The sequence below is a fragment of the Anabrus simplex genome, chromosome 8 (assembly GCF_040414725.1).
Source record: "Anabrus simplex isolate iqAnaSimp1 chromosome 8, ASM4041472v1, whole genome shotgun sequence".
In the NCBI taxonomy this organism is placed as follows: domain Eukaryota; kingdom Metazoa; phylum Arthropoda; class Insecta; order Orthoptera; family Tettigoniidae; genus Anabrus; species Anabrus simplex.
Window position 1 is genome coordinate 214,243,618 of NC_090272.1, and position 27,263 is coordinate 214,270,880.

At 42.1% G+C, this 27,263-nt stretch overlaps 1 protein-coding gene across 1 annotated transcript in view; it reads left to right on the forward strand.

Annotated features, from left to right (window-relative positions):
* The first annotated feature begins 713 nt into the window (after window positions 1-713).
* The window catches only part of LOC136879369 (armadillo-like helical domain containing protein 1), a 99,972-nt gene continuing 73,422 nt past the window's right edge, over window positions 714-27,263 (forward strand). The window contains exons 1-2 of the mRNA XM_067153185.2: window positions 714-809; window positions 25,098-25,259. Coding sequence (XP_067009286.2) covers window positions 714-809; window positions 25,098-25,259 — 258 coding nt within the window. The remainder of the gene's footprint in view (window positions 810-25,097; window positions 25,260-27,263) is intronic.

The following is a 27,263-nucleotide window of genomic DNA, read 5'->3' on the forward strand; positions in this document are numbered from 1 at the left end:
GAACACTTGAAAGTCGTCCTGAATCTGGAAAACAAAACCCAGGCGTTCCCTGCAATCAACACGACTCAAGATGGAGAAATAATCCAGGTTACACCCGATGAAGTCAGAGAAACTGTGTATCAGTCGAAAGTCAAGAGAGCTCCAGGCCCAGATGGTATTCATACAGAACATCTCAAAGAAACTCAAGAAATGTTACTGCCTTTCTGGACGAACTTATTCAATGCCTGTCTAAGATCTGGAACTATATCTGAGGAATGGAGAAGATCATCAGTGAAAATCCCATACAAGGGTAAAGGACAGAAAAATGATCCCAATTCTTATAGAGGCATTGCATTGGAGAACAACATCCTCAAAATATTTATGAAGATCCTTACAAAGAAATTGCAAGATTCTGTAACAATTCCGGAATGCCAATTCGGATTTATGTCCCGAAGAAGCACAATCCACGCTGTAAAATACCTGCTACAGGAAATAAAAGAAGCATTAAGATTACCCAAAGAAAAATACTATGCAGTTTTGGTGGATTTCACGAAGGCTTTTGACTCTATAAATCGAGAAATTCTCCTAACCAAGATCAAAAACATGATCAGCGATGCTCATCCCCCTTTTAAGTTGCTAAATAACATCTTGATAGTGAACTACATAGAGATTGAAATGGAGTCGACACTTCGGACCCGATCAGACAAACGAATGGAGTACTGTAGAGTGACCCGATGAGTCCTTTACTGTTCAACATCATCACTGCCGACATTACGAATATAGTAAAATCTTCACCCGACACGACAGTCATCTTCTACGCAGATGACATGGTACAAGGGTCATCAAACAAAGACAGCTGACAAGCCTCCTTATTAGAGTTAGAAAAGTGGGTTAACGAAAATCACCTCACGATCAATCTTCAGAAGACGGTGCAAATGACCTTCAGGAAAGGAGGGAGACTTTCTACAAAAGACACTCTTACCCTCTGTAACAACGATGTAACAGTAGTCAGCAAATTTAAGTACTTAGGAATAACTCTTCAGACCACAGCTCTGTCCTTTAGTTACCAACAAAGAAGAAAGAACTGCGGCAGCGATAAGGACCATCTTCAAGATAAAAGATATCGCAGCACCATCTTTATCCACGGCGATAATGTTATTCCACACAGTAATATCACCTGTCTTGTCTTACGGATTGGAACTAATTTGGGACCATCTCAAACTCAGAGCTAGAAAGGATAGAGAAAGTAAAAGCACGCTTTCTTAAATGTACTTTACGAGTTGGAAAATCGGCTCCATCACGTCTAGTATATGAAATGGCCAAAGAGACTTTTTACATTCAGGACCTCAGAATGAGACTCCATCTGCCATCTACTGGAGCTTACAATGAACTACGCAGAAGGGAAGAAAAGAAAAATCGACCCCGACTTTTATACCTCAGATGCCATGTTGGTGAGAAACTGGACCAAAGAAAATCAAGATCGAAGACATATCATAACACGACTTCCCATTCATGGTTTTCACCACAAGATATGCACCTATCCTCTTTGATATGCACAGTGAAGTCTTTTCATAATCCAGATGCTAACTGTATATGCGTTTTATGTGGCAAACAGTGTGACAGGTATCACATCAAGACTTGCAACAAGATAATCATGTCGATAAGTGAATATTGTAAATCCTAATGCCCATTTGGGTGCCCTTTCTAATAATAATAATAATAATAATAATAATAATAATAATAATAATAATAATAATAATAATAATAATTTATTTTTGTTTTTAGGGTAAAGGTAGGTAAAACCGTGATAAATTTCAATAAATCATCGTTTATTCTGGAAATAAAGTCAACAATAATGCAAAATTAACAAAAAAGATTCCGTGAATGTATACACGTATATAACCATAATGAAAACAGAGCAAGAATAACATCAATGGCCAAAAAAATAAAAATACAATCACTTACACCTATAGACCAATACCGTGATATGTGTGGTAATACCGTGATATGGTGTCGGTAATACCGTGATAGATTTAAACTTCATATATACCTACATACAACTCAATAAGCAAAAGAAAACATTTTATAACATTAACATATGTAAACTAGACAGTACGAAAAATAGTTTAATAACATGCAGGACCTATTTATAGATGTTTAATTGTCATCATCGGACGTCACAACATTGTCACATTTTCTGCACATTAATTGCGGAGATTCACCCACTTCAGCACAATTTTTGTGAAACCAGTCTGAACAAAACCCACACCGAATCCATTCTGCTTTTCCGTTTTCCTCATTTAACGGGGACACTTTCGTAGATATTTCTGCCAACTGAAATGCTAGTCGCTTAATGGTGGTGACATTCAATCCGAAACCCAACTCCTGCATTTCTATGACATGTTTGACCAGCTTCATTTCAACGTCTTTTGATAGAACAAAAGGCCTTCCGAGTTTTGGTACCTCATGACATTCTTCGTCATTATGACGACTCACGTGGTCTTTCAGGGTGCTGCATGGTACGCCAAACTCTTTAGAAGCCTTATATAATTTCCATTTCTCACTAACAACCTTTCTAACAGCACTTAAAAAGCTGATTACAAGTATAGCTGCCGCGCCGCAATTTTTGTACTCCCATTCTCCCAGGCCCACCAACTCGAGATCTGTAAGAAAGAAGGCCGAATTGGTAAGTTTCCCAAGCTTCCTCCATTGCTGGTAACTATTCTCCGGACCACCTTTTGAGCAGACTAAAGTGGATGTGACGTCATTGTCTCGTCACACTCGCCGTGGTTGCCAAATGAGCCGGCGCGCGATTCAAAGTGGTACTCCACCACTATAATACAGCACAGCTCACGGATTGAACCTCGAATGAATTTAAAATAATTAATACATTAACGTATGCGTGCTAGAATCCCATACAGTTTTTTTAACGGCTTACATCTTTAAACAATTAATTTACTGAATTACATTTTAAATGTGAAAACCTACAATCAGTTTTCCAGCCAATGACCGGGTCAGGGATGGAATAAATGAAGCCCTATCTTGCGGCGAGGATAGGAACTGAGCCGGCTGCCGAAGCCTGTCTCACTCCTCCGGGGCAATGATTAATGACTGACAGATGAAATTAAATGATACTGAAGAGTGATGCTGGAATGAAAGATGACAGGGAAAACCGGAGTACCCGGAGAAAAACCTGCCCCGCCTCCGCTTTGTCCAGCACAAATCTCACATGGAGTGGGCGGGATTTGAACCACGGAACCCAGTTTTGAAAGGCCGACGCGCTGCCACCTGAGCCACGGGGGCTTTCACAGTTTTAATGTACTAACCACAATTTCACGCTTAAAGCATTGCGAACGAATTCTTTTTGACATAAACAGTAAGCATTGCATTCATTAAATTATTACTATTATTATCAATATGTATACATATAATATTTTATTATTTATTATTCACTATTATTGTCTAAATATATGGCCTGATTCCTGATTGAAATGAGCTGCTACTCACGGGCGATTTATGAATAAGCGAGAGAAGTGAGGATTATGTACTCGTACTGGAATTAACTTGAAACTGACAGATGAAGTTGGGGATCCAGGCGAAAACTTGTCCCACCTCCGCTTTGTCCAGCACAATTTCAATAAATAAATAAATTAATTAATGCAAATATATTTTTGTAAAAATATTATTATTATTATTATTATTATTATTATTATTATTATTATTCCGACGTATCTGTGGAACAGCAGAGGTGAAAGAAGGTGCGGGAGTGAACGGGCCTCAAAATACAAAATTAAAGTTAAGATAAAATTTAACAAGGTTATATTTTCTTTCCAAAATCAAGAAATAACAAGCATGCCAGGTACAGAGTAGCAAGGCAACAAAAGTACAATTACAGTATTTACAGGATTTGGGCTTCGAGCCCCGAACTCACAATTCTTGAGCAATTAGCCCGGCTTTACCCCAAAACAAGTTTCAACAGAGGGGCAGAAATCCCCATTCATGCCCAGGAGCACTTGCTCCAAATTACACAGTAAAGCCTCCTCGAGGCACGCAGAACCAAATTTCAAAAGAGCAAACCGCTCTCAACGTTTCAAGCCTATAAAAGGCCACACCAAACTCCACCTTCAAGTTGTCCTCTAAGGACATAAACACAGGGGTAAAAATACCCAACCTACTGAGGCCTATTAAGTGAGGAAAGGTTAATTACATGGCCTCTAAAATACCAACTTGAGAGAAGGCGATCTGCACTCCTAATACACTTTATATAAAACCTACTTGGCACTAGGCCGTTACTGCAAGGGCTAATCCCATACTAAAGAGGTGACTTATATGAGAAGACAATTTACATTACGTTAAGGACGAAACGGTTGAGAAAATTAAGTTCACCTCAATGCAGTATGAGTGGGAGCTCGAGGGGTTAAGCACTCTCTATCCCAATTTATAGTTAAACAGATAGAATAGATACCGAGTGTCTTTACATTTTAAGGGAAAGTTACATGGTAAAAGGCTTCGGACCTGCCCCGAGAGTTAAACTGCTGAGCTAGCAAGAAAAGAAGTTATTAAACGGCCATTACCTTGTGGATGAACTGCTGCCCGAAGAAAGAGGCGCTTCCCGCCCCCTGCTACGTACTATACACACTGAAAGATGTTACTGGAGTGGCCCGGAGACCCGAAAATCAGCAGTTTATATACTCTCGCGGAAAGTTCGAGGCGTTGCAGGAGTGAGAACACCCTCCCACAAGAATTTTATTGGCTGGGGTTAAGCAACATATCCAATTTGGAGAAGATACACCTGATTGGTCATAAATTAATTAAAGAAATTCGTGATTGGCTAAATTCAAAACAAGGGGAAAGAAAGGGTTATACAGCCAACTTAAACAATAACAGAAAGAAATTTAACAAGAAACAAACTTTTGAAATCAAAATTACTCCAAAAAACAGTTCTTTCACTTCGCACTAGGGTGCACCATTGTAGTTCTTCATTAGTGTCCTCTAGAAGAGAATGTTCACACTTCGTACTACAGGCAAAACAAAAATACCTCGAAAACGACACAGTTCAGAAACTTCAAAATTAAAAGTAGGGACATCTTCTGAGAAACTTGAAAATTAACACATTAGATAAAGTTCAGACTTCCTCCAGTAGGGGGAGTTTCAACTGGCGCAAGGTTTGAATTAGCGGCATGGTGGTGTACCACCCGGTACAGACCTCCCCTCCCCCAAAGTCCCTCCAAGGGGGTAACACCGAAGAACATAAACTTTTATTTCAACATAAGGTCCAAGCTATGATGTTGATATGGAAGTTAATTGCAGAAGTATTTACCAACAAATTTTCTTAAACTGATTGGATCCAGTTTCATAATTCTTTGATTACTATTGATGTAATGTCTTTATGTTTGTAGAAGTTGAATTCAGAAGGAAACTTTTAGTTTTTAAAGTTGAGGAAATGTTTTCTAAGTCCACCAGATATTGCAGTAAAATCCAAAAAAAGGTAGTAATTGTTGAACTGGAATGTCCATATAGCTGGATATGTACTTTAAACGTTGATAAGTTTGACGGCCAGACCAGCCGCCGCTGCTTGAGTTCAGAGGAGGCCGCTCGGACCCCTCAAGTACCCTGAGATACCGCTCGCCCGCACTACGAGAGGAGTAGTGGAGTTGAAGCACGCCGCGCCCGCGGCGAACATGCAGGTCGCGGGCCAGTTACAGGTTGTGCGCCGCACATCAGCCTTGGCCGGGAGGAGGACTCCGGCTCGCCGTACACAGGTTGGCCTCACTGGAGAAGGGCGGGCCCTTACCCTGCCTCAGGAGCGGTACGGCGCCGCGCTGCTGCGGGGGCACTGAAACATTAAAGCTCGGCGGCAGAATTTTGTTGGACCATCATCATTTTTTGAGGGCACAGGCTTTGTGGAGAGGTTGAGGGGCCAGCGGCGTGAAGATATTCATGGCATATATAAGCCACTGTGTGTTATGTTAGCAGGAGACGGGAGCGTGGTAATGGCCATGGTAAGGACAGGATGGTAGTTTAACTGATCGGGGGAGGTTTACAAAAAATAATTACACACAAAGGAAACAGATTCCAAGGGCAGAAGGCCTTAAAAGTGAAACCCCTCAAAAAATATATAACCTTCCTATTTCTTTCAAAATTATATGAAGCAAGTTAACACAGAAATTACACCGGTTTCACCTGTGACAGGTGAACCCTAAATATCCTCTCGGTGGCTGGATTGCTTAACAATAAGGTAACGGGAGTAAGGAAATCGAGAATGATACACGGCCCATGAAATTTGGGGGCAAGCTTGCCCGCGGGAACAAAATTCTTGACCATCACCTGGTCACCTACCTTCAAATGGGTGGGTCTCCGTCCACGATCATATCTTTCCCTAACCTTTTCATGAGACACTTTAAGATTGGCTTTAGCCTTCTTCCAAAGATCTTTAATGTTATCTGGGTCTATTGTCTCAGGTAGAATGTCACTCAGAGACCAGAGGTTAGAGAGCGGCGTGTTGGGAACAAATTTGAACATCAGCGAAGCTGGCGTAAACTTATGAGATTCATGAACCGCCGAGTTCAAAGCAAAGGCTAACCAATGCAGGGACGTGTCCCACCTAGAATGATCTTCATGATGATAGGAAATAAGCGCGGACCTGAGATTACGATTAACCCGTTCAGCCAGAGATGGTTGAGGGTAATAAGCAGATGTTGTCACATGAGAGATGGACAGGTCAAAGCAGAATTTACGAAATAAATTAGATGTGAAAGCCTTAGCATTATCAGACTCAATATATTGACACGGACCAAAAGAAGCAAAGATAGAATTTAGACAAGTAATGGTGGACTGAGCGGTAGCCAGCTTAGTCGGAAATAACCAGGAAAATCTAGTAAAACCATCTACACACACAAAGATGAACTTGTTGGCATTTCCCTTTGACTGGGGGAAGGGTCCTACATAATCAATATACAGGCGTTCCATAGGGCGCGACGCTTGATGAGAAGACAACAGGCCTACCTTGGTGGACATGGTTGGTTTACTAATCAAGCAGGATTTACAAGCTTTTACTAGTTCACGGATTTCACCGTCCATACCTTTCCAGATGAACCTTTCACGAATCTTTTCACGAGTTTTAAAGATGCCTAGATGCCCCCCTAATGGGGTCTCATGATAGTACTTAAAGATCATAGGTACAAGAACAGCTGGAACGACAACTTTCATCATCTTATCATGCCTCGATGGGCAACATAAAACACCATTCCTCAGTACATAAGGGACGACATGTTCCCCAGAAGAAAGGGTTTCCATTATCGGAGCCAGCGTCGGATCTTCACGTTGGTATTTCTCGATATCCCTAAAGAGCATGGGAGCATCTGTTAAGATGGCATTAACCTCAGATAGTATGGACTCGGGAGGTGATGAACTATCGACCGGTTCATGTGTCTCGACGTCGTTGGAAAACATACGGCTGAGTCCGTCTGCAACGACATTTTCGGTACCTCTGATATGCCTGACATCGAATTGGAAGGCAGAAATACGGATGGCCCAACGGGCTATAAGACCAGTACGACGCGGCCTACCTATCACCCAGCTTAAGGCTTGATTATCTGTCTCCACGTCGAATTTTACATGTTCCAGATAGAGATGGAACTTTTCTAAGGCAAATAAGACTGCCAAACCTTCGAGCTCATAGATGGAATACTTGGCTTCTTGAGTCGATAGAGTCCTAGATGCATAGGCGATGGGTCGCCTCCCTAGTTCAGTCTCTTGGAGAAGGACTGCAGCTACCGCCGACGACGACGCGTCGGTTTGGACGATGAATTTCTTCGAGAAATCAGGCATAGCGAGGACAGGGGCATTACAGAGAGCTAATTTAAGATCTTCAAAAGCGGCTTGTTGAGAAGGTCCCCACTCGAATTTGATGCCTTTCCTACGAAGAAGGTTTAAGGGCGCCGCTCTATTAGCGAAGTTAGGAATAAACTTCCTGAAGACATTCACCATACCAATGAACCTGGCGATATCTTTGATGTCCTTGGGAGGTTTAAAATCACGGATGGCCTGTGTTCTAGAATGATCGACTGCAACACCATCAGGTGACACAATATGCCCTAGGAATGACATGGAGGGCTTAGCGAATGCAACCTTGGACAACTTAACAGTTAACCCAGCCTTACGAAGGCGATTGAGAACTTCTCGCAGATGATCTAGATGTTCTTCAAAAGTCTCTGAAAATACGACGACATCACCAAGATAGTGATACAAGTACTCAAATTTGATGTCGGAGAAGACCCTATCTAGCAGTCTAGTGAGTACAGCTGCTCCCGTGGGGAGCCCGAAAGGCACGCGGTTGTATTCATACAAATTCCAATCCGTGGCAAACGCTGTAAGGTGTTTAGACTCTTCGGCTAGGGGAATTTGATTATAAGCCTGATTCAAATCCAAGATGGTGAAGAACTTGGCCTTACGAAACCATGAAAAACAAGAATGGAGGTCAGGAAGGGGCACAGATTGTAACACTATCTTCCGATTGAGAGCCCTATAATCAATGACAGGCCTGAAGCCCCCTTGGGGTTTCGGGACTAAAAAAATAGGTGATGAATACGCTAACTTAGAGGGCCGAATAATACCATCCTTCAACATTTGATCAATGATTTCCTTCAGAGCCTTCATTTTAGGTGGAGACAGCCTATATGGTGGAAAACGGACAGGAATCGAGTCCGTGACCTCAATTTTGTTTTCGATCAGGTCAGTAACACCAAGAGTATCCGAGAACACCTCTGGAAACGACTGACACAACTTACGAATACTATCAGCCTGCTCCTCAGGTAGATGTCTAAGGTCTAACAACATCTCATCCTGGGTAGGCGAAATAGAGGAACATGATACAGAATTACACTTTAACAAGGGGATTTTACAATTGGAAGCACATTTGAATGTGCACGACTTACTCTGAAGGTCGAGCACTAGACCGGTGTGAGAAATGAAGTCAGCTCCCAATATAATGGGGCAAGACAAGTGCTTGGCTACAAACAATTTAATTTTCCAAGTAAATTTAAAAATACGAATTTTGACATTTAAAGAACCTAGAATTTCTAATGGAGATGAATTAGCCGAAACATATTGGACCGAAGACGAACAATAGTCAGGAAGCTTACAAACAGATTTCAATTTTGAATACCATTCAGCCGAAATAATAGAACAAACACTGCCAGAATCTAATAGAGCTGTTATAGGCTCACTATTTTATCTCAATTTTGAGAAAAGGCACAGGTGCGGGGGCATCCGCCGCAATCCTAAGACATTCTTTGGGGCATTCAAAAGATGAATTTGAAAGACTGAATTTTCCCTGAATTTTCGACCTGTTTACCAGGGGCTGAGCCTTGGGAAGCAGAATTAGACGACTCAGCCGAAGCCGCTAGTCACTTATTATTATTGACATTAGTGGAAGTTGCACTAGAAGTTGAGCAGGAGGGGGTGCTATTTGAATTTGGGCAATTCTTGGCGATATGTGAGAAAGCCCCACATTTAAAACAGCCTTGTGATGAGCCAGCTCCATTATTTGCCCTACTAGATTTGATCAATGGGCACTTGTTCCGGAGATGGTCAGGCGACCCGCAAGCATAACATTTACGAGGTGTGACTGGTCGGCGAGGTGGAGGCCGAGGATTACCAAAAGAAGGAGGGGGTTCTTTCGCGACACGCAAGGAATCGGCGTATCTAACTCCTTCCGCTGAGACGGCCAATGCTTCAAGTTCAGAGAAGGTTTGCGGGCACGCCGCGAAACACAAATATGACCTATAGGATGGTGAGATACCTTCCACAATAGCTTGTACAATCTGATCCTCAGGGAAGTGAAGAGCAAACACCCTAGTATAGAACTTAATATCTTGGATGAAACCTGCCAAGTTTTCATCCAAGCGCTGTACACGATAATAGTACTTCTGAATAAGGGAGGACCTTGCCCTAGCCGGGATGAAGTTAGTTAGCAAGTGGGCGTGGAAGTCCTCAATAGATGATTGCTCGGCAATGGCTCTTACTATTTTGTCTGAGAGAATACCAATTGCATAGGGATAGATGATTTGCAAAATCTGACATGGAGAAAGAGAAAAAACAAGGGCATGATCCTGAAATTCAACTAAAAACCTTAAGAAAGAAATAGCTTCACTGGTAGTGTTAACAGAAAACTTAGAGATACCTCTGAGCAACATTGCTAATGGATGAGGCAAGCTGCTGAACCCAGGTGACATAGTAGGTAAAGGTTTAAGTGGCAAAGATGTTAATTCAGAACGTACATTATTCAACGAGGTACGGCGTTCAGATTCGTTGTCCAATGGGGCAGAGGTTGTTTGAGCTCCAACGGTTTTCCTATTGGCGTCTCCCTTAGGAGGCTCTTCCTCGCTACCTACATTCACCGTGGTGGGTTGATCAGTTTTGGGAGGAACTTCCCCAGTTAACAATTGGGTAACCTTACTGGACAATTCCGAAAGATTTTCAAGAACCATACTAGCTTCCTTCCTCTGAACGTCATTCAACTTCAGAGACAACAGATCGTTAACTCTATTCCAAAAATGAAATAACCTGGCTTGCACACGTTTAATTTGATTAGGAGAAGGATCATTTTCTTCAAAAAAACTAACTACAGATGCTAGCTCAGTAGTATTGTCAGTGATCGTGGAAAGAGAGTCGTCAATTTCTTTCTCTCCCAAAGTGGGGATGGAAATGGGCAAATCAAGGGACTCTCTAAGCTTATTCGTATCTACCGCAACCGTGCCTCCAGATTGCACATTTCTAATAGTCAATTCATAGATCAACTCCTCCTTGCGCAAATAGTTAAGATGGAGAACATCGCGAGGGCCGGGCATGATGACAAAGCAATTTTGAAAACAAACGGAAAAATCAAAAAATTGCAGCAACTGAGAAAATTGTTAGAGTTCGACAATAAGGCAATGTTTAGCCGTCAAAAGGGGCTAAATTGAGACCCATTCAATCACGCTCTGCTACCACTTGTTCCGAGGTATCTGTGGAACAGCAGAGGTGAAAGAAGGTGCGGGGGTGAACGGGCCTCAAAATACAAAATTAAAGTTAAGATAAAATTTAACAAGGTTATATTTTCTTTTCAAAATCAAGAAATAACAAGCATGCCAGGTACAGAGTAGCAAGGCAACAAAAGTACAATTACAGTATTTACAGGATTTGGGCTTCGAGCCCCGAACTCACAATTCTTGAGCAATTAGCCCGGCTTTACCCCAAAACAAGTTTCAACAGAGGGGCAGAAATCCCCATTCATGCCCAGGAGCACTTGCTCCAAATTACACAGTAAAGCCTCCTCGAGGCACGCAGAACCAAATTTCAAAAGAGCAAACCGCTCTCAACGTTTCAAGCCTATAAAAGGCCACACCAAACTCCACCTTCAAGTTGTCCTCTAAGGACATAAACACAGGGGTAAAAATACCCAACCTACTGAGGTCTATTAAGTGAGGAAAGGTTAATTACATGGCCTCTAAAATACCAACTTGAGAGGAGGCGATCTGCACTCCTAATACACTTTATATAAAACCTACTTGGCACTAGGCCGTTACTGCAAGGGCTAATCCCATACTAAAGAGGTGACTTATATGAGAAGACAATTTACATTACGTTAAGGACGAAACGGTTGAGAAAATAAGTTCACCTCAATGCAATATTAGTGGGAGCTCGAGAGGGTTAAGCACTCTCTATCCCAATTTATAGTTAAACAGATAGAATAGATACCGAGTGTCTTTACATTTTAAGGGAAAGTTACATGGTAAAAGGCTTCGGACCTGCCCCGAGAGTTAAACTGCTGAGCTAGCAAGAAAAGAAGTTATTAAACGGCCATTACCTTGTGGATGAACTGCTGCCCGAAGAAAGAGGCGCTTCCCGCCCCCTGCTACGTACTATACACACTGAAAGATGTTACTGGAGTGGCCCGGAGACCCGAAAATCAGCAGTTTATATACTCTCGCGGAAAGTTCGAGGCGTTTGAGGAATGAGAACACCCTCCCACAAGAATTTTATTGGCTGGGGTTAAGCAACATATCCAATTTGGAGAAGATACACCTGATTGGTCATAAATTAATTAAAGAAATTCGTGATTGGCTAAATTCAAAACAAGGGGAAAGAAAGGGTTATACAGCCAACTTAAACAATAACAGAAAGAAATTTAACAAGAAACAAACTTTTGAAATCAATATTACTCCAAAAAAAGCAGTTCTTTCACTTCGCACTAGGGTGCACCATTGTAGTTCTTCAGTAGTGTCCTCTAGAAGAGAATGTTCACACTTCTTACTACAGGCAAAACAAAAATACCTCGAAAACGACACAGTTCAGAAACTTCAAAATTTACAAGTAGGGACATCTTCTGAGAAACTTGAAAATTAACACATTAGATAAAGTTCAGACTTCCTCCAGTAGGGGAGTTTCAACTGGCGCAAGGTTTTAATTAGCGTCATGGTGGTGTACCACCCGGTACAATTATTATTCAGGAGATTTCAGCGTTAGCTTACCTTGTGCCGCAGTAATTAATCTGTGTCACTATCGAGTGGCTGCACACCCAAGTAGGAATCAGAGCCGGGTTCAGCACACGAGGTAAACTAATTCCGCCGTCAATACTATTCAATCGGAAATGCTTATAAACAGACAGAATCATATTTCTCTTGCCGGACGTAAAAATCTTGCGTTTCTTCTTCAACTGATAACAGTCTGGTGAATTTTTGTTCGGATCCATTGCACAATAATATCCAATAACGAGTAAGAAGAAACCTACAAACGTACAAGGCATAACAATAATTATGAATTAGCACACAATACGCACATACACTGTTTTTGTAAAAGCGAAGCACACTGATAAAATTCTCTCACTGCTGTTTTAAACAGACTATGATTGGAACTGTACCCAAGTGTTAAGGACATCCACCGAGTGATTAAGTATGGCAGCTCCGCATTGACTGCATCATTGCCAAAACTCGCTCCGAGTAGCGCACCCCCCCCCCCCCCCTTGCCCCCTCACCTACCTTGTGACAACACCGTAGGCGCTACCCCTGTCGCCCGCACCATCCCCTGGTCAATACACTCACTTCCGCTTTAGTCTGCTCAAAAGGTGGTCCGGAGAATAACATCAAAGCACACAGGCAAATCGAGCCTTCTTTCTAGTATATATAATGCGATTATCGTTTACCTACCATGTACACAGAATATACAACACAATTTACACTCTTCAACACATTTAACATAGTACTTCCCTAGTTTCTTTCACCAATTCACAGTTGGACTTTCTCTGTCGTTGTGTTTGTGGCTTCTTGGCCGGCGCTATTACGCTCACTGCAGGGCCACAGAACAAGGAAACTATTCTCCTTATAAACAACCCTCTGCTCCGCTTAGTATTACCGTGATAGAAGTTCAAATAAAATATCACGATAATACCACATATCACGATAATAAATAATTTTACCCTACATAAGTTTTATTTAGTAGGCCTATGTGTACGGTACTCATTAGCCGCGATTGGGAATTAGAAGTTGGTGGTGGGGGACACAAAAATTTATAGACAACAAAAAGTCCTCGGGTCCTATTGATATAGCGGGGTGGGGGAGTGGGTAGAGACAAAGGGTAGACATCAAAATTGAAAGAAATTGCTATAAAATGATAAGTTTTGGTATTCTCTGAGCGAATTTCAAAAGGAAAAATAATTGCACATGTATTATAATTAAATAGAAATACGGCGTGATTATACAATTCAAAAGTAATTTAGTATTTGACTACAAACTAAGTAACAGAAACTAGGCAGAACTGATCAGACACATTGAGTGAGACTGCTAGACTGACGAATGCGCGCGGTAAGCAGGTGATCTTGGCAAAAATATACCCCTGCTACCCTTCGACGCAAAAAAATGCTATACGTTGCTCCGCGGGTCTCTACTACTTGCTGTGGCGCTATTCAATTCGGTTAGCCGCGACGAATATCATTTTGTGCATTTTTGCGCTAAGTTTTTTTCTTAATGAAAATCCACAGCCTGTTTCCAGTCATTCGACCGGGTCAGGAATGAAATGAATGAAGCCCCATCTAGCGGCGAGGATAGGAACTGTGCCGGCTGTCGGAGCCTGTCGCACTCCTCTGGGGCAATGATTAATGAATGAAAGATGAAATGATATTGGAGAATGTTGCTGGAATGAAAGATGACAGGGGAAACGGAGTACCCGGAGAAAAACCTGTCCCGCCTGTCCCGCCTCCGCTTTGTCCACTACAAATCTCACATGGAGTGACCGGGAATTGAACCACGGAACTCAGCGGTGATAGGCCGGCGCGCTGCCACTTAATAATGAAATAAATTAAAGGAAAGAATTAGTTGAAAAGACAACACAGTTTGCACAAATTGCTTTTTTTTTTTTTTAGTAATCCCCAGTTTCAGGCGGCTGAAATGGATTAAAAAGTGAATTTTTCTCTACAAAGTGTTTGTGTGTGTGTGTGTGTGGGGGGGGGGGGGTGTGACTGCGCCCACCTCGCCACCTCCTAATCGCCGCTACTGTTCTGAGCCCAACAAGCAGTTCCGATCCTTGGCTCAGTCCGGTGGTATTTGAAGGTGCTCAAATACGTTAGCCTCGTGTCGGTAGATTTACTGGCATGTAAAAGATCTTCTGTGGGACAAAATTCCTACACCTCTCGGTGTCTTCATAAACCGAAAAAGTATTTAGTGAGACGTAAAAACAATTATATAGATAACAGTGGCGGCTGGTGGTATCTGAAACTGGGTGCTGCACCAATATTTTCAGTGTCACATTTTTATAGGTTAACAGAATAATAAATAATAATAATAATAATTTCATGTGGCTATTTCTACCCGAGTGCAGCCCTTGTAAGGCAGACCCTCCGATGAGGGTGGGCGGCGTCTGCCATGTGGAGGTAACTGCGTGTTATTGTGGTGTAGGATAGTGTTATGTGTTATGTGAGTTGCAGGGATGTTGGGGACAGCACAAACACCCAGCCCCGGGCCATTGGAATTAACCAATGAAGGTTAAAATCCCCGACCCAGCCGGGAATCGAACCCGGGACTCTTTGAACCGAAGGCCAGTACGCTGACCATTCAGCCAACGAGTCGGACAGCTTAACAGAAATAACAAGAAACTCTATTACCGTTATTATCGTTATAGTTAAGTAATGACCTTCATTCCTACTAAAACTGTAATAGGCCTATATCTGGCAATCACAACCCAGGAAATAAGAGGCTAAGTACACACTATAACTACAGTTACCGTACTTTTAATAATAATGTTATTGGCTTTACGTCCTACTAACGACTTTTTACGGTTTTTGGAGACGCCGAGGTTCCGGAATCTACTGACACGTGGCTGACATATTTGAGCACCTTCAAATACCATCGGACTGAGCCAGGATCGAACCTGCCACGTTGGGGGTCAAAGGCCAGCGCCACAATCGTCTGAGCCACTCAGCCTGGCACAGTTACTTTTGCCTCACTTGAACTGAAAATTTGCCGTCCTGTTTTTCATTGAAGCAAGATACTGGTAATATTGTGGGTGGTCTGGTATGGCGTGGAAAAGAAATTACCCGGCAAGTTGGCCGTGCGGTGAAGGTCGCGTACCTGTGAGCTTGCATTCGGGATATAGTGGGTTCGAACACCACCGTCGGAAGCCCTGAAGATGGTTTTCCGCAGTTTCCCATTTCCACACCAGGCAAATGCTGTGGCTGTGCCTTAATAAAGACACTGTCGCTTCATTCCATCTCCTAGCCCTTTCTTATCCCATCGTCACTGTAAGACCTATCTGCGTCGTTGCAACGTAAATAAATTTGTAAATTTAAAAATGGAAATGCATTACCTTTGCGAGAGGAGAGAAAGCAGGAATGAAGTAATCTCCGCAGAGTGGCGCAATCTAACGGGGACATTTGGAACTGTTTCTCGGTAGGGGACTTGCTAGTCTCGTGCAACTCCCTGAGACCGATACTGGCGAGCATGCTACCTCATGGTTACGCCTTCTCTCTGGCCGGGCGGAGTGAGAGAAGCAGGAGATGTGTAGGACGAAGAAGAGGGGAAAGACGAAGTGAAGAGTAAGGAAGATGTTATGTTGGGGCGTCTTGGCTGGGGGAGATGGCTACGGATGGAATTTATACAGGCGTGTCGAGAAGGAAGTTGTGTGGAAGTGTAAGGTGGTGAAGTGTTGAAACGATGTGATAGAGGACGGTTATGAGGTGTCGGAGATGTTGAAGGGTCGGTGGTGGTGGGATGGAGATATTAGCAGAAGAAGGAGGTGGACGGACATTGTTAGAGCGCTGAAAGGGAGGATGATCAGGCCGGGTATGGCGATGAGATGTGGACTGATGATATCTAGGGCGGGGAGGTGAGCGAGAGGGTTCGACGGGATGATGACGGCCGTAGAGAAGTGCTCCGTTGGAGATCAGGTGGGCGACGGGTGCTGCGCTGTGAAGCTGAAGTCTGATTAAGTACGCCGGACCGGTGGAGTTGTAAATACGGAACGCCCTCTTGACGGGTATGGCTTGAAGGCGAAGTTGTTCTTGAATGTCGGTTGCCGGGATGAGTGGGCTTACGCCGCGGACGACGCAACTGAAGACTTCGTTTGTGGCTGATGTGTCTGACGGTGATGGAAGTTGATGAGCGGCTGCTGCTGGTACGACGGACAGTGATGGTGGTGACGTAGTGGTTGGCAAGGCAGATGTAGACAGCGTAGAAGGGAGGGTGAAGTAGCGAGGGGGGGGGGGGGAATACGTAATTGTCGAGGTGGATCAACAGGAGGTAGCGCAGGGAGAGAGGTGGATAGAAGCGGCGATGAATGGGACGACGTAATAGTTGTGATGGAAAGGGAGGAAAAGGTGTGAGCAGGGGTCGCAAAGGTAGTGGTGATGGTGGTGGTCGTCATGGTGGTTGATTGCAGGGAGGCTGACATCCAACGAGGAGTCGACCTATATGCTATATGCTTGTTGGCTCGATGCGAGGGGATAGTAAAGATGTGTAGCCACCCGGCCGATCAAAAATAGCAGGAGTGTCTTCTGCGATGAGTTGTGAAGTCCACTTGTGAGACGTCGATGAAAGACCAAGCAGGCTTAGGCTCGTTCCTGCCGAGGTACATTGCGCCGCGCTGTCCGCTAGGGAGTTGCTGTAGGAAAAGCAAACCCCCTGAGTTTGATTCGAAGCCAGCAGCGTTTGTTGGTCCGTTACGAAGCATTAGTACAGCGAACGACTGAAGACGGTTGATTTTAACATGTTTTCGAATACCTGTTACTTTTCTTAAGCTAAAACATTAGAAGAAAAGACGTCAAATGGAGTGCAAAATTATTGGGAGTTGTGCAACCCTGCAACAATACCACGCACCGCCCCTGATAGATACCGGTAACCTGTTATATTGATGCAACATGTGAATATATCTGAACTACAAGACACACTTATCATGAGCTTGCATTGCGCTGGTCGGACGGAGGAAATTGTTCGCCTCTTTATCCGAGCCTTAAAAGGCCTATATACATCACGAAGGCAGTGTTATTGTAGTGAAATTGTGTTTTTTTAACTTGTGGCCGAACGCTATTGTACCGTACGGTAACTGCTTAATGCTGAATAAACGACTCCCACTTACCTACAGTACCGTATTTAATATTGTACTTACCACTTTCCTCCAAGGACCTTCATGACCTGTAGGGAGATGGCTTTGGCTGTTTATTTCTAGAGCTTCTTTCTGTATGGGACTTTGAGGACAAAACATATCAAACAAACTTACAGAGATATGGAATTAATTCCAAGGGATCGAGAACGAAGGCAATACGTGTGCGAGAAATGACGAGGAAGACGTATTCACAGCCTTCTAAAGATCGAGAGATTTCGCGGGCATGTCTTTTAACCATATGATTTTTTTAAAAAGCAATGTCCTCTGCAATGTACAGCGGTGTTTACACCTACCTAATTATTAGGTTGACTTGTTTTAGATAAGAGATATAAATGCGTAAGAAATACAGTGACGGCAATAATTCGAGATATAACCAAACACGAGTCATGTAGATTAGCCACCGCTTAATGCAATGAAAAAATCGGATTGAGAAGTGCAATTTTTCTTATGGAAAGAAATTATATATTTGAAGTACCAGACTAGTAATATAAGTTCGAGGATGAATGCTGATGATAGCTCACAGTCGGCGAAAAAAATACGACAACGACTGGATACATGGGACCGTGTAAGTATTAATAGACACCTTGAGTTTAACGAAAATGTGTACGGTACCATGCGGGTATCTTCTTCTAATTATTATTATTATTAACCTGTGTAGGCCTAGACGATTTTGTATTTTACTGAGCGTTATTACTTGTTCGTCCGTAGTACTTGGATCTCAACGAAACATAGGTTTGCCGGGCTGAGTGGTTCAGACGGTTGAGGCGCTGGCCTTCTGACCCCAGCGTGGCAGGTTCGATTTTGGCTCAGTCCGGTGGTATTTGAAGTTGCTCAAATACGTCAGCCTCGTGTCGGTAGATTTACTGGCACGTAAAATAACTCCTGCGGGACAAAATTCCGGCACCTCGGCGTCTCCGAAAACTGTAAAAGAGTAGTTAGTGGAGTGTAAAGCAAATAACATTATTATTATTATTATTATTATTGAAACATAGGTTTCGTAATACAAAGATATTCCTTTCTCCTGAGATGGATGATCAGTAGGCTAAGTGGGCTATCTGGACTGTTCACTGAGGAGGCAACGGAAAAACAAATAACGTGCCAGTTTTCACCTCCGTTTACATAATATTACGCACAAGCATTTTGATTTTACTAACCTAACCATACACTTTGTGGATGGGGGCAGTAGAATACATCCTTATCCCCTGCCTGTTATAAGAGGTGACTAAAAGGGGACCAGAGGCTCTCAAATTAGAAGCATGAGTTGGATACCACGGTTCCTGTAGCTTAGTCTGGCATAGCTTCCACTTGTCAGGCTCCTCACCATCTTTCCTATCTGACCATCCTTGGTCATTTCTTGTTCGTTTCTAGCCCCAACAGCACTAGGTTGCGAGGCCTAGGGAATCGTTCATTTTTACACCCTTCATAGCTCTTTTCTTTCTTCTGCCGATATCGGTAGGCCCTACCTTTGTTCAACAAAGTCTTGGACTTCTTCCATTTTCCTTCTGGTTGCCCAATTGTACTTCCTTTTCAAACAATCATCATCATCATCAAAAAACGAGAGAGAGTACAAAATTCATTAGGCAAAGTTTTGGTACCCTTCTTGCAAAATATAGGTTACAATTCCAACATAGTGTGGCCTGAATGATGTCACAATGCACTATGCAAGACTTGTCAACATTGGTGCATTAGAGACATGTCTCAGTGTCAGTGTTTGAGAGTAGACTACATTTCTATTAATTTCTTGCTGTGCAGAAAAAGACCATTGGACTGGACAGAGAACATTTGCATGGAAAGCAAAAGGGTTCTGGGGGGCATGATACCCCAGGTTTGGAATATAGGCCTCTAGTACCCCCTGGACAAGACCTACTCGCATGACAAAACCACTGGTCTGGACAGGCATGTGCACCAAAAGTAAAGGTGTTTAGGCCGACAGTTTAAAACTTCATATATATATATATATATATTTTTTTTTTCCCCCCCAGGATGTGGAAGCCTTGTGGCCATACGTGATGCAAGTTGTATCGGAGACAGTATAAACATTACCTTCATCACAGCTAATAGCAAACAGATAATGGCCACATTTTGCAGATTTACACTGTCAGCCTTTTAATTTCTCTATATAAGTAAGAATACTTCTCAGGGCAGGTTGGTGGGTCCCTCGCAAGCATAAAGGAAGAATCTCTCCTCTATGCTACATCAGGTATCATATAACATCATTTTTCTATGATTCCAAACATGCAGGAAGGGTACCAAACCACTACCGATTCATTGTACACTAGTGTCCAAAAGTTAAGCATAAGTTACAAGTAAGCAGGGCAACAGGAAACAGACCGCAAATCGCACTGCATATGCACCTGCCAACCTTACGTATTCGCTCTATATAGGAAAGGAGTGTTCCCTGCTTTGACTAGCGGTGTAACCGCAAGTTCAACATAGCCAGTGCCTGCACCCCATATTCCCTCAGTCGTGTTTGCCCTATTATAGTGTGCGGAGTGTAGCCTCATGGTGAACGTGACAACATAATGGCACAACGACTCCATTTGGACCCCGTTTTGCAGGGTAGAATACTCAGCTGCCATGAATCAGGCTATACACAGACCAAACTCCTTGAATGTGCCACAAAGTATAATTTCCAGGCTTTGGAGACGGTTTCGAGATACAGGAGATATTAGTCGTAGGCCAGTACCAGGTCGACCAAGGGTAACCACCCCACAGCAGGACCGATATCTGGAGTGCAGCTGCAAGACAATTGTTGGTGGAGCTTGCAGCCGTCTCAGGGGTTGCCGTTTCCCGGCAAACTGTATACCAGAGGCTCAGAACAGCAGGGCTGTTTGCCCGACGTCCAGCGGTGTGTGTCCCGCTCACTCCAGCACAGAGTGAGCGGGTAAACCGGTGAGATGGGCCCGTTTACTCTGGAGCCGTCAACATGGAAACTGGACTATAAATGAATGTAGGCATGTGCTATTCACAGATGAATTCCGCTTCAGTTTGCAGAACGATTCCCGTCGCACATTAATCTAGAGAGAACCGGATAGCCAATACAACCACAGAAACATTGTGGAACGGAACCAGTATGGTGGTGGTGGCATCATGGTGTGGAGCGGCATCATGTTGAATGGCCGTACGGACCTGCACATCTTCATGAGTGGTCCGAGGAACACTGTTAACGTTCGGAGATACAGGGATGAGGTACTGAGATCACATGTTCGACTCTTCAGAGGTGCGGTTGGTCCAGACTTCCTCTTAATGGACGATAATGCTTGACCGCACCGCACTGCTCTGGAGGATGAATTTCTGGCTGGGGAAGACATTCATCGCATGGACTGGCCAGTGGGGTCTGTGGATCTGAATCTTATAGAACATGCCTGGGATGCATTGGGAAGGTGAATTGCAACCCGTCAGCCTCCACCAAGGAACCTCCAATACCTTTGCATTGCCCTTGCGGAGGAATGGGATCGACTGCCACAAGAGCTCTTGAACCATCTGATAGAGAGCATGCCACGTCGCTGCGAAGCATATGTGGCTGTTAGGGGTAACCATACACCCTATTAACAGCATATTTTGTTGTGGAAGACATTGCCAAGTTTTGTTAGTTGTTGTCAAAGGTGTACCTTAGCTATCAGAACCTTTCTGACACTGTTTTTTTGGACTGTTGAGTTAACGAGTTCTAAGTGATCCTTGTTTGGTGTGGAGAGATTGCCAAACCACTTTGTTCAGTCTTTACCCTTTCTTTGTGTCGAGTACAGTAGACGATTTGTTAACTCCTGCTACGGTAGACATAGTAAATCCTATAAGACGCTAATAGACACTGGGCTGCCACTGGAGAGAAGTGGTGCGAGGTAATGTCATCATGTTTTGTCACCAAGTATAACGCTCATTCCCTGCTGAAGGAATCAAAAGTAAAGGAACCATATTTTGGCGCTTTAGAAAGTGTATGTACCATACATCATAACTGTCCTCGTCATGACATTAAATTAATACCCATCTGTTGATCTGAATGATCAAATGGGAAATGAAAAAATATTTCGACCAACAATTGGATTCTACAACAAACATATCATTAGTAATGAAAATGGAATATGACTTATCCTGTTCACAACATCTTGAAACAGGGTCATGCGATTCACCTTATTTCAGCACCAAAAATAAATTTGCAAAGGGACCTGGAAATCACTGGATGGGAACACCATGTGCCAAACTGATCATATTCTGGCAGATGGTATGCATAAATCTGATTTCCTCAATGTGAGAAACCTCAGGGGCTCCAACATAGATTAAGACCATTATTTGTATGGGCTCGAATCATGGCAAGAATTTCCAATGTTTCCGAAGGGAATGAGGTAAAAAGTCAGAGATAAAACACACCTGCTGTTGAATTACCAGAAGTTAGAAAGTTTAACAGAGAACCATGAAGAGGGTGATGGATGCAACAACATGAAGATGCATGGACTATGATCCAAACAGCAGTTGAAGCTGTATCTAATGAAGTACTGGTACTGTAAGAGAAAACAGAAGAGAAAGATCTCTAGGTTTTGACCCTGGTTGTAAGGCAGCTGCAGAAGAAAATAATGAGGATTATAGACGAATGTTACAGTGAAATTGTACAAGAATTACAAAAAAAGCCTATAAAGAAAAGGGGAGAATTGAAAGAAGGATCCATCAGTAGGAGGAAAAAGAGAGTGGATGAAAATAAATGTTAAACAAATGCAGATATTAAAGAGTCAAAATGAAGCAAGGATATTTCTTAGAGAAGTAAATGATGCTCAAAAGTCATTTTGTGGTAGAAGTAGCCTGATCAAGAATGAAGCTGGGGAAATTAGAAGTGAAGCTAAAGAGATTTATGAAAAATTGTGCAGACATTTCTCATCCCCAGAATATCACAGTCTCCTTAATTGTAGAGCAACAGGAGAGCAAATTAAATGAGATGCATGAACTTCCCTGAAGAAATTGAACAGTAAGGCACCTGGAATGGATAAAATTCCAACTGAAATGCTGAAACAATTAGAACAAGCCCTCTTAAAATTAGTTATTGCTGTTTGGGAAAAGGAGAAAATGCCACAGCTGTTGAAGGGAATTTCTCCCAGGGAAGTGAACAATTAATCAAATTTTCACTTTGGGACAAATCTATATACGTTATATATATAAAATAACATGTCTTCCCTTACTAACTGATTCATCATTGCTGAGCCAAAACTACTGGACATAAAGAAATGAAATTTTGGGGGATATATTTATATTACAGTGTAGGTGGCTCACTCAGGGAGGATATTCCATTGCTAAGGTGGTGAACTGTTTAATGAGTATATCTATATCTCAAAAACTTAACAGTTTACAGACATAAAATTGTTATTTGGAATCTCCTTTAAAAATAAAGATATATCTTTTGTTTTTTGGAAAATCCACTTAAGGGTGGTGAAGAGAAGTGATAAAGGGGTTGAATTCTTTTTCTGAGGATACTTATATCTAAAAAAAAACTAAAGATGTTACAGACATGAAAATTAGTATTTGAATTCTCCTTTAAAAATAAAGAAACAAATGCTCTCAGAGCCATTGCATATTGGAAAGGATGTGCAACATGGAGACATGCTGGCATGTCTTCCATTTAATATTGTTTTGGAGACAGTGATAAGGGAAGCAAATATGTTGAATAAGGGGATGTTTTTTCCATAAATCAGTGCAAATATTAGCATATGGAGATGATGTTGACATAGTATCAAGATCTTAAATAAAACCTACCAAGCGAGTTGGGTGTGTGGTTAGGGGTGAGTGGCTGTGAGCTTGCATTCGAGAGATAGTATGTTCGGCAGTCGTGAAGATGGTTTTCCGTTTCCCATTTTCACATGTTAATCAAGGCCATGACCACTTTCTTCTCACTCATAGCTCTTGCCTGTCCCAATGACGCCATAAGACCTATATGCGTCAGTGTGACAGAAAGCCAATTGTATAATTAAATAAAACCAAATATTCTTGTACGCTAGTAATAACCATATGTAAAATTTCAATTCTGTTAACAGAATTTATTGAAAGGTCCACCTACTAAATACTTGTCAAAAATAGTTAAAATATCAGTACATGCTTCAACCCATTATTAGGTCATCTTCAGCTGTTAAACTAAAAAAGTAATATACCACAACTCAACACTTGGTAAAAAAAAAAAGTGAATTGTCAACACAAAATACGGGATAAAATAACACAATGTAAGCGATCTGCATGTCTGGTTGTGAGATTATGATGATGATGATGATGATGTAGGGAGAGGGTGAAACTCAGTGTCAGCACATAGCCTACTCCTATTGAATAACACCAAGGGGTCTGCTCAAAGCTTAATGTTCCCATCTGATGGTTGAATCACCGTCAACAGCGTCAAGTGCACTCACTCTATATAAACATTGCAGAGAGGTTTGAAATTGTATCCAGGCTTTTGGCACACAGTCTAGTGATTATAAATTATATACCACCACTCCCCTATCCTGCCGGTCAACATTCTGATGGTGATATATATATTTTTCCGATAGTGGGACTCAAACCGGCTATCCGTGTTGACAGACCATATAGACTTGTTGCCTTAAGAATCATAGCTACCAGCAGGTTGAACGATGAGGTTGCCGGCGGTTAGGGTGCCAGACGCCATTCTCACCAATTTTATGCCGCAAACGTAGTAGCCAATATAGACAGAACAAACTGTATACTGCCAACAGAGGCTGGGAAGTGACTCCGCTAAACAAACGAGAAACTTGTTCGCAGCAATTTGCACTCCAGTGTATCAAATACAGTGAGTTCATCAATGTGAATCGGGCACCCAGAAGTCACAAAGTAACCTCATTTTCTCGAAAATAAAAATTTTCTCCGCCAATCCGATTGCGCCATCGTTCCTTGTATAACACAAAGAGAATCCTGGATTCTTTTGTCGGTATAATTAAGATACATCCTGTATATCCCTCCACATAGAGTTGTAGTCACGAAGGGAACCTGGGCATAAAACTGAGCTGAATCCTCATGCAGTACCAACCCCAAGAAATTGGGATAAAAGCCAAGAAGAAGATTGGATGTTACATAGTTCTCAGTAGTGTCAGGATTTCTATGGTCTCACTTGTGATACTAGACTAACTTTGAATGTACTGGATTAAGACACTGTGATGTGATTTTTTATTGGTTAGTTAACCCTCAACCCGAAAGATCGGTCTATCAGGCCACTAGATAATTTTATTTCTACGATATTGACAACAATGGTAAATGTTTTATATTGTCCTTCGAGCTATGTGTTCTTTGACCTTTTGTTCAATAAGCTACGGCATGTTTGTTGTCTCAAAACTGTTTAGTGCATTGTTATCGGGGTTATTTGTCAAGTGTATCATTGTTCCGTGTTAAACTTGTCAGTCTTACAGACCGGTATGTCGTATAACGTAGTATTTATCAAATACAACATAGCTGTAAGTTCTATTTGAGGGAGCTTTCTCTTAGGTAATTGTACTTATTATATTCCACAGACATGGAAAATGTCTCTCGCCGTGTTGCAATGGCAACTAGGCCAACTGATGTTGATTTTCGCGCAAGATTGGGAGAATGGTTGGAAGACGATAACGATGAGGTGGAAGATTTGGAGATTGATGATTCTGACCAAGATCCAGATTTCATCATCAGCAATACAGGTGAGAGTGTAACATCTGATTTGGACACCGAGGTATTAGAAGAAGAAATGCTGAACCCTGACGAAGCCAGCCGTGAAGGTGAAAATATAACAACCACAACCGCTTCACCTGACACTGCTACAACCAATGATGTATATCTAGGTAAAAATAAATTTGTTTGATACAGCCAGCCTCACACCCAATCTACAAAAACACCTGCACACAATATTATTCGAGGTCTGCCTGGTCTTACTGCCTCTGCTAAAGCCTTGGGTAATAAAGCAGCTCCTACAGATATCTGCAACCTTCTTTTGGATGATTATATGATTAATGAAATTTTTCTATGGACAAACCTAAAACTATCAAATGTACGGGGTAAAATTCAAAATCCATCAAATCTTTCTAATTACAGGGACACCAATTCTGTTGAAATTAAAGCTCTTCTTGGATTACTGGCATTTTTTTCCCATTTTCAAGTCAGGCCGCGAGAATATGCACTCATTGTTTTCTACTGGACCATCAGGACGTCCAATTTTTCGGTGTACAATGTCAGTGAAGAGGTTTGAGATCCTTCTACTCGCTCTGCGTTTCGACGACTCTAGAAACAGAGAAAGCAGGAGGAAGACAGATCACACGGCTCCAATCTCTACATTCTTCGAGAAATTTTTGGGCAACTGCCAAAAGTTGTTCGTCCTGGGAGAAAATGTTTCCGTCGACGAGATGCTTATACCATTCAGAGGTAGATGTCCATTTAAAGTATACATGCCAAAGAAACCAGGAAAATATGGAATAAAGGTAGTGTGCTTAACAGATGCTAAGTGTTCGTACCTGTATAATCCTATATTTATACAGGTAAAGATTCTGATGGGATAGGTCTTACAGGTGATGAACGTAAATTAGGAAAGCCAACGCAGTCCGTCTTGAGAGTTACAAAGGTTGTGCAGAAAAGCAATCACAATATAACAGGAGACAATTGGTTTTCATCTGTGGAATTGGCAAACGTTTTAAAAAATCGGGGACTGTGAGGAAAAACAAAAGAGAGATTCCTAAGGAATTCCAGCCATCACCTTCAAGAAAGGTTAATTCTGCTATGTATGGATTTACTAAGGACTTCACATTGTTGTCTATTGTTCCAAAGAAGAATAGAGCTGTAATCTTTATTTCATCAATGCATCACAGCAGACGTGAAGATGAAAATGGAATGCAAGAAATCAACAGTTACTACAATGCAACTAAATCTGGTGTGGATACACTTGACATGAAGTGCGCAAATTATTCATCTAACAGAAGAACCCGGCGATGGCCCATGGCAGTATTCTTTTCTTTGTTCAATATAGCTATGGTCAATAGCTATATTCTATACTTGTGCTATTCAGGGAACAAAATTGTGAAGAGGTTTGACTTTGTTCATGAACTTGGGATGGAAATGGTGAAATATCATCTTGCCGAACGAGTTTCCATACCAAACTTCCCACTTAAATTGAGGAACAGTATTTGAGAAGTCCTTAACCTCGAAGATGACCTGCCTATTGCAGAAGGCACTATAACTGACAGACTTGAGAAGACTTGCAGCACGTGTCCATACCAGAAGAAGAGGAAAATGGTGTACAAGTGCATTAGATGTGCAAAAGCAATATGTTTGGAATGTTCTTTCAAAATCTGCCAATCTTGTTCATATGACCTAGGTAACTGTTGTCAGTTACAGTGCTAATTGTGTAAGAGTGAAAGGATAATATCACTATAAAAATAATTTGTAAAATAACACTGTACTTTTCCAGTAATGTTAAGCTTGAAGTTTGCAAACTTGTTAATACCCTTAGAGTGTACGAATTGATTGTAAAATGTGCTTTCATGGTTTATAATATATATTCATCAACTAAACATACCTGGATTTTACGTGGTGTCAGTAGTTAAATAAGCCCGGTCTCTGAGACCGATCTTACTCAAAGTGTTATTTAGAGAGGTCTTTCGAGTAGAGGATTAATAATCAGCTATTTCTTTCATGCTTTGTGTGAGTCCCAAAGG